General features: G+C 37.4%; 1 protein-coding gene across 1 annotated transcript; it reads left to right on the forward strand.

The window, feature by feature from the left end:
• LOC114100034 (olfactory receptor 5B3-like) lies at nucleotides 1-924 on the forward strand. The gene has a single exon (XM_027944633.1). The coding sequence runs from the start codon at nucleotides 1-3 to the stop codon at nucleotides 922-924; it is 924 nt and encodes a 307-aa protein (XP_027800434.1).
• The last annotated feature ends 7998 nt before the right edge of the window (nucleotides 925-8922 follow it).

The following is an 8922-nucleotide window of genomic DNA, read 5'->3' on the forward strand; positions in this document are numbered from 1 at the left end:
ATGGAGAACAGGACAGAAGAGATACACTTCATCCTGCTGGGACTAACCAATGACCCAGGTCTGCAGCTTCCCCTCTTTGTGACCTTCCTCCTCATCTACACCATCACTCTGGCTGGGAACCTGGGGATGATCCTGTTGATTGTCTTGGACTCCCGTCTCCATACTCCCATGTACTTTTTCCTAGGAAACCTGTCTCTGGTGGACTTTTGCTACTCTTCAACTGTCACGCCCACAGTCATGGCTGGGCTCCTCCCAGGACACAAGGTCATCTCCTTCAATGCTTGTGCTGCTCAGATGTACTTTTTTGGAGTCTTTGCTACTGTGGAAAATTACCTCTTGGCCTCAATGGCCTATGACCGTTATGCAGCAGTGTATAAGCCCCTGCACTACACCACCACCATGACAACACGTGTGTGTGCATATCTGGTCATAGGCTGCTATGTCTGTGGTTTCCTGAATGCCTCCATCTACACTGGGAACACGTTCAGTCTCACCTACTGTAAGTTCAATGAAGTCCATCATTTTTTCTGTGATATTCCAGCTGTCTTGGCAGTCTCTTGCTCTGAGAGACATGTTAATGAGCTGGTTTTTATTTATGTAGGCAGCTTCAATATCTTTTTTGCTATCCTAGTTATATTAATATCTTACCTGTGCATTTTTATTACCATCCTAAAGATGCACTCAAGTGCAGGATATTGGAAGGCTATATCCACCTGTGCCTCCCACTTCACCGTAGTCTTTGTCTTCTATGGAACTGCCCTTTTCATGTACTTACAGCCCAGCTCCAGTCACTCCATGGACACAGACAAACTTGCATCTGTGTTCTACACTATGGTCATTCCCATGTTGAACCCTGTGGTCTACAGCCTGAGGAACAGGGAGGTCAAGAGTGCTTTCACAAAAATTGTTTTGGAAGCAAAATAATCTTTATAATTTTTAACTTATTCATGTAATCAGCCATATTTTAAAACTTACACTGAATTCAAGTTCTTGAAATTATACCTTTACCTCTGCTAATTTCTGTTGCCTGGGAATCAGGAAACTTTATGCTTTGTACCTGAATGAGAATGTCTGTGACATCTTGGGGCCTGCTTATCAAATTACTTTTTCAAAACTATGAATGTACTCAATCATTTTCATGCAATATTTTTCTTCCATGTCAATGTCATGTATATAAAGCAAGGGCACAAAGAAGCCCTGAACAGGGGATACTCTGTGAAGACACATGCACATGGGTGTGGGAAATTGTGGTGGTTACTTTTACATGTTAAGTTGTCTGGACCAAGGAATAACATTATAGCTAGTAAAACATTTTTCTGTGTCTGTGAGGAGATTTCAAAGAAAGATATTTGAATCAGTATACATTGTAAAGATCTTCCCTGATTCATTTTGTGACCATGATCCAATCCATTGAGGACTCAACTAAGTAGAACATAATGGTGTGGAAATGGAGAATGGGCAAATTCTGATTGATTCATTCATTCTCTTTTCTCTTGTCTTTCCTTCTCTTTTACTGACATCCACCTTCTCTCACTCTGAGATTTTATAGCTACAGCTTTTCAGGCCTTCAGCCTCAGAGACTTACACCAGTGGCACCTACACCCTTGTTCCTCAAGTCTTTGAACTCAGAGTGAACTGCACCACCAACTTACAGATAGAACAGCGTGAGTCTTAGGTTTTGCATTAAATGAGCCCATATTCATAATACATATCATCTAATTGTATATCCTATTGATTCTGTTTCACAATAGAACTATAATAGACCACTGTTAAGAATCATAACTTCATGTTTAAATTTGGATATTAACGGGCACATTCAACAGTCACCAGAGACTATAGAAAGATAATACTTTGTTAGAAGAGTGTATCATACTGAGCCTTTGCATAAGCCTTATGATTGACACCAACATTGCTTTGTTAATTAACTATTTGGACACTAGCAGAGATGACGGTGTATAGACTGGTATCCACAGAATGAGTTATACTATGCATTTTATTATTTTAATGTCCAGCTCTTTAGGTTATGCTTTGGTGAGTATTGACAATGGACCCAATATATTCAAGGGTTGCACACATTCAAAAGTTCTACCCACACAGCTCTTCCACAGACTTTTCATCCTTTTTTTTCAATAATTTTCTTTCTGTATCCCTATGTATTGCCAAATATGGGAAGTGGAATATTATCATTTATCTGGCCATTTCTCCATCCAAGTAAAATGATCCACCAAGTGTACGTCTAGAGTAGCATTTCCTTCACACTGTTCATAAGGTTTGCCCCAAAATGGTGTTAGTGCTATGGCTGTCCACCTGTGAATAGTGTCCAAATATCATGTGAAAACAGCTGAAGTCAAGTCCAAATCTTCTTTTCCCTGTTGATTGGAGAGAATTCCCTAGGAGGGAAAAGAATGCAGCCACAGGGAGAAAGGAATATGGCAGGAGGAGTGTCCATGGCCCTTTAAGTCACTTCTTGGAAGTTTGCCATCAGGTCCTGTCTGGTTCTAATCAATTCCACCCTACAGGGGAGCCCTGCTGTGCACGCTACATTTTATGGTGTGACCTATCAGCTAATGTCCAGTTTACAAAAAGCAGCACAGTTGATCTGGTAATTTGGTGGCCTGCGACTAAACCTTCAGTTTCTATGAAAGCCTCACAGCAGGCTGTGAAAGTGGCTCAAAACAAAAATTAAAAAGGCCTGGGGGTGTGGCTCAGTGGCTAATTAACCCAGGTTCAATCCCAAGTGCCAAAGAGAGAGAGAGAGAGAGAGAGAGAGAGAGAGAGAGAGAGAGATTCTCTGGAAAAGACTTCAGGGCTGCCCTCCTAGGGGCCTACACTACAACTCACCTATGAGGACCAAAGCATCCAAACAGCATCCTGTCGACTCTCTATGGTGGAGCAGCTTGCTCAGCAACTAGGATCTGCTCTTAATCTAGATTCCACTCGAATCTATCAGCTTTTCATATGACTTGATAAATGTGCCTGAGTGACACACCAAAAGGAAGAATAAATTATCTCTAAAGAAAAGTGGAAACTATTGGGTGATGTGCCTCTTTCTAGTCCAAAGACAGCCTTCCACCAACTATCTTTCTTTTATCTTTCTTAGAAGAGATTTCTCAACATGTCTCATAGCTCTGGGCTTGTAAAAAATCTCACCTTAGCAGAAAGACACAGAACTTGTTTTGCATTTATGAATAAATACTATGCATTAATATTTAACCCATGGAATTCCAAATATGTGGTAGAAATTTTCATAGTATAAAAATCTTCCTGAAAATCCAAAATTATATGAGGATGACTAAGTATCATTATCTCCTTTGTTAACAACAACAAATAAACAAATGTTTGAAGAAGTTGTACCTTTGATTAGAATTCAAGGTGAAGCAACATAGCACAGAATATTCAACCTTGACACTTGGCTACATTACAAAAAATATATAACCTGAAGAAACACATATCCCCCGGACCGATGCTCAGAGACTTGCTTTAGAACTGACTTGGCATGAACCAGAGTCTGCCACGCAAGTGGCAGTAACTCAGTTTTAAGCTGTGCCAGTGTTAGAACTAGTGTAGGCTTCAGTTCACCCCTGAGATTTGCAGGTTCTAGGAGCTGTGATATTTAATCACAACTCAAGCTTACTGTGAGGCTAGGTGGATGATGAACTGCCTTCACCAAAACTACCCTACCTCAGACTGCATGGTATAAAGCAAAAACCTATTTACTGGTGATAGATCAAGGTGTCTCAATACTTTTCCCTGGAACTTAGTTCTGGACTAATTAATGCTTTGACTGAATATGCAAGAAAGACCATATCCCAGGCTTGGCTGTTCACAGAGCATCAGGAATAGCTCTGATGCTTGGGGAAAAACACATGGCCCCAGTCTATCAGACATCTATTCTTTAGCACTGCCTGTCACTAGTTGCAAAAGTTTTGGACCAAGAGCCAACTCAGCAATAAGCAACATACAGCAGTGTGGACCTTGGTCTTCCCAGTGTTGTGTTGTTCTTGGTAGGTTGTTGGTGTAGAGTATTGAACAACACAACATTGTGCATCGAGACAAACTTGAGCTTAGACTTCCTAATAGTGCCAAAAGAATGACCACACAAGCAGCAGACTCCTCACTGGCCTGAACCTGGGGGCTGGATGATCAGTGCTGGAGAAGTGGAAGTGGATTCACCTCAGAAAATAAGCTGCCTGCCTCAAAATCTGGAAAGGCAGTCATTAATGCAATTACTTTGAGAAGAGTGTCATAAATACCTGATCCAACAAGGCCCTTTTTGACATGCAGACCAGAAAGTACCAAGGTGATTTAGGAAACTATGATCTCACCTAACATTTGAAATAAAATACCAGAAACTTAACTGATAGTAATAACTATTGGAGAAATTTCAGGTAGATTTAAAAGAGGTGCCTTAAGGAAATTCAATGATTTTGAAGAAAATTCTGCAAAATTATCCAATAACCTAAGATAAATGTAATGAAGAGATAAATACAAGTGATTTTAAATAATAAAAAAAAAAAAATTAAGGACTCTCCATACTGTTTTCCATAGTGGTTACATCAATTTGCAGTCCCACCAGCAATGTAGGAGTGTACTTTCTCCCCACCTCCTCACAACTCTTAATAGTGCTTGTATTCTTGATAATTGTCATTCTGACTGGAGTGAGAGGAAACCTTAGAGTAGTTTTGATTTGCATTTCTTTAATTGCTAGAGATGATGAACATTTTTTCATTTGTTTGATGACCATTTATTTGTTCTTCTTCTCTGAAATATCTGTTCAGTTACATAGCCCATTTATTGACTGATTTATTTGTTTTGTTTTTTGCTTTTTGTTTTGTTTTGTTTTTTGGTGTCAAGTTTTTTGAGTTCTTTATGTATCCTGGAGATCAGTGCTCTGAGGTGTGTGAGGTAAAGAGATTTTCCCATTCTGTAGGCTTTCTCATCACATTATTGATCACATTAGTGGTTGTTTTCTCTGCTGAGAAGAAGCTTTTAAGTTTGAATCCATCCCATTTATTGATTCTTGATTTTACTTCTTGCGCTTTAGGAGTCTTGTTAAGGAAGTCAGTTCTTAAGCTGACTGATGTGAGGTGCAAGGTCTCTGTTCTTGTGTCTAAGTCTTTGATCCATTTTGAGTTGAATTTTGATCAAAATCAGAGATAGAGGTTTTAATTTCATCTTGCTGCATATAGATTTCCAGTTTTCCCAGCATCATTTGTTGAAGAGGCTGTCTTTTCTCCAGTGTATGGTTTTGGTGCCTTTGTCTAGTATGAGATACCTGTATTTATGTGGATTTGCCTCTGTGTCTTCTGTACCATTAGTCTACATGTCTATTTTGGTACCATTACCATGCCATTTTTTTTTTGTTACTATTGCTCTTTATTATAGTTTAAGGTCTGGAATTGTGATGCTTCCTGCTTTACTCTTCTTGTTAAGGATTGCTTTGGCTATTCTGGGTCTCTTATTTTTCCAAATGAATTTTATGATTGCTTTTTCTAGTTCTACAAAGAATGTCATGGAGACTTTAACATGAAGTGCCTCAAATCTGTTTAACAGTTTTGGTAGTGTGGCCATTTTGACGATATTAATTCTGCCTATCCAAGAACATGAGAGATCTTTCCATTTTCTAAGGACTTTTCAATTTCTTTCTTTAGTGTTCTGTAGTTTTCAATATAGAGGTCTTTTACCTCTCTTTTTAGATTGATTCTCAAGTATTTTGATTTTTTTTATTTTTGAGGCTATTGTGAAAGGGGTTGTTTTTAATTTCTCTTGCGGTGGATTCATTGCTTATGATAGAAATGCATGAAAAGCAGTATGGAGATTCCTCAGAAAACTTGGAATGAAACCACCACCATCTGACTCAGTTATGCCACTCCTAGGTTTACACACAAAGAACTTAAAATCAGCATATTATAGTGATGCAGCCAATGTTTATATCAGCTCAATTCACAATACCTAAACTATGGAACCAACCTAGATGCCCTTTAACAGATAAATGTATAAAGAAAATGTGGTACATGTACACAATGGAATATTACTCAGCCTTAAAGAAGAATGAAATTATGGCATTTGCAGGTAAATGAATGGAACTAGAAAATATCATAATAAGTGAAATAAGCCAATCCCAAAAAACTAAATGCTGGATGCTTTCTCTGATAAGTGGATGTTAATCCATAGTGGTGGTGGTCGGTGGGGAGAGGTAAGGAAAAATGAAGGAACTTCATGGATTGTGCAGAGGAGAGTGAGGGGAAGAGGGGATGTGGGGATGGGAATGATGGTAGAATGAAACAGACATTACCCTATATACATATATGATTATACTCCTGGTGTGACTCAGCACCATGTATAGCCAGAGGAATGAGAAGGTATGCTTCATTTGTGTACAATGTGTCAAAATGCACTCTGCTGTCATCTGTAACTAATTAGAACAAATTTTTTAAAAAGAGAGTATCTAGTACATTTTTTGCATGTGATGAATGTTAATAAATGTTTGGTTCCTTTATATATTTTTTAAAAAAAGATTTTTGAGCTGAAAGTTCACTCAGTGTGAATAAAAATGCAATATAAGGCATCAGTGGTAGGCTAGACAAAACAAAAAAAAAAGGAATTAGTAATCTTGAATGCAGCTTATTTGAAAACACACAGAAGATAAAAGAATTAAAAGGAGAAAAAAATTATTGGAACTTTGAAACAATATTCAAATTGTGAATATTTTAGTTGTTGTGGCACAAGTGGGTCTTGAGGATGCAAAAAGGGTAAAAAGATTATTCAAAGAAATTTTAACAGAAAACTTCCCAAACCTAGAAAAGGATACAAATACCCAGGACAGGGGCTTCACAGTCACCAGCCAGATTCAATTTAACCAATCTGCCTGAAGACATGGCAGGATGAAGATTTCACAGGAGAAACTGAAGAATAACTTAGAATATGGAAAGATTTTTCATGTTCTTGAATAGGCAGAATTAATATTGTCAAAATGGTCATACTACCAAAATCATTATGCAGATTCAGTGCAATTCCCATCAAAATGACATTTTTCACAGAACTAAAAGAAAATTCTAAAATTAATTTGGAAGAATAAATGACCCAGAATAACCAAAGCAATCCTGAGGCAAAGCTATGCTGGAGGTATGACAATACCTGAACTCAAATTATACCACAAAGCTATAGTAACAGAAACAGCATGGGTACTGACATCAAAAAAGACATGAAGATCAATGGAATAAAATAGAAGACACAGAGACAAACCCACATAGATAGAGGAATCTAATACTTGACAAAGGTGCAAAAGACATATTAGAGAACTGACAGCCATTTTAACAAATGGTGCTGGAAAAACTGGAAATCTATATGTAGAAGAATGAAACTCTCTCTCAATCTTTCACAAAAGTCAACCCAAAGTGAATTAGGTATCTAGAATTAGACCAAAAACTTTGCAACCTCTGGGAGAAAACATATTGGCACAGGCATTGACTTCCTTAACAAAACCCCTAAAGCTCAAGAAATAAAACCAAAAATAAGTGGAATGGCATATAATTAAAAAGCTTTTGCACAGCAAAGGAAACAAGAGTGCAGAGAGACCCCACAGAATGGAAAAACATCTTCCTGCAGGGGATTAATATTTGGAATATGTAAAGAACTCAGAAAACAACACCAAAATAACAACCCAATCAAGAAATAAGCAAAATAATTAACATATATTTCTCAAAAGAAGAAATCCAACTGGCCAACAAATATATGAAAAAATGTTCAACACCCCTAACTATCAGGGAAATACAAATTAAAACTGCATTGAAATTTCTTCTCACTCTAGGTAGAATCAAGAATACAAATAGTAATAAATGCTGATGAGGATGTGTGGGAAAAGGTACACTAATAGGTTGTTGGTAGGACTACCAATTGGTACAACCACTCTGGAAAGCAGTATGGAGATTCCTCAAAAGACTGGAAATGGAACCATCAAATGACTCAGCTGTCCCACTCCTTAGTATTTATCCAGAAGAACTAAAAATCAGCATCCTATGGTAATATAACCACCTCAATATTTCCAACAGCACAATTCACATCAGCCAAGTTATAGAACCAGTCCTAATGCCCATCAGCAGATGAATGGTTAAAGAAAAATGTGGTTTATATACACAATGGAGTTTAAAATCAACCATAAAGAAGAATAAAATTATGCTATTTGCTGGTAAGTGAATGGAAATCCAGAACATCATGTTAAGTGAAACAAGCCAGGCTCAGCAAAATTAAGGGTCAAATGTTTTCTCTCATATGCATAAGATAGAGCAAAATAAAGGAATAATTCAGGGGACCTCATGAAAATAGAAGGAAGACCAGTGGAGCAGAGAAAGGGGAGAAACAAGGGATAAGAAAAAGGGGGAACAATGGATGGTAAAAGGGAGGAACAGCATGATGAGGTTGAACAAATTATGCTATATACATATGTGAATATATCACAGTGAATTTCATCTTTCTTCATATATTTATAAAGCACTAACTTAAAAAAATAGATAGAAGGAATTTCTAGTAGAGAAAGGGGAACAGGGAGATAGGAGGAAAGAGAGAGCGGAAGTCGTGGGGAAATGGAGTAAATTATACTCCATGCTTGTACAATTAATTATGTCAAAATGAACCTCAATATTGTGTATAACTATAATGCACTAAAATAACAAAAATTAAGATAAATAAATAAATACAATAAGAGTTTTTTGTAAGAGAAAAGTCTGACAATAACTAGTATTGTCAAAGATATGGAGAAATGTTGGTGAGAATGTAAATTAGTCCAGATAGCCTGGAAAACTATATGATGGTTTCTCAAAAAAATGAATAATAAAACTTTAAGATGGTTCAACATTCTCTCTTGTGGTTGTGAACTCAGAGGAAATGAAATCTGTGTGTCATAGAGACATCTGTATTCCTGTG

The sequence above is a fragment of the Marmota flaviventris genome, chromosome 9, assembly GCF_047511675.1.
Source record: "Marmota flaviventris isolate mMarFla1 chromosome 9, mMarFla1.hap1, whole genome shotgun sequence".
Taxonomy (NCBI): Eukaryota; Metazoa; Chordata; class Mammalia; order Rodentia; family Sciuridae; genus Marmota; species Marmota flaviventris.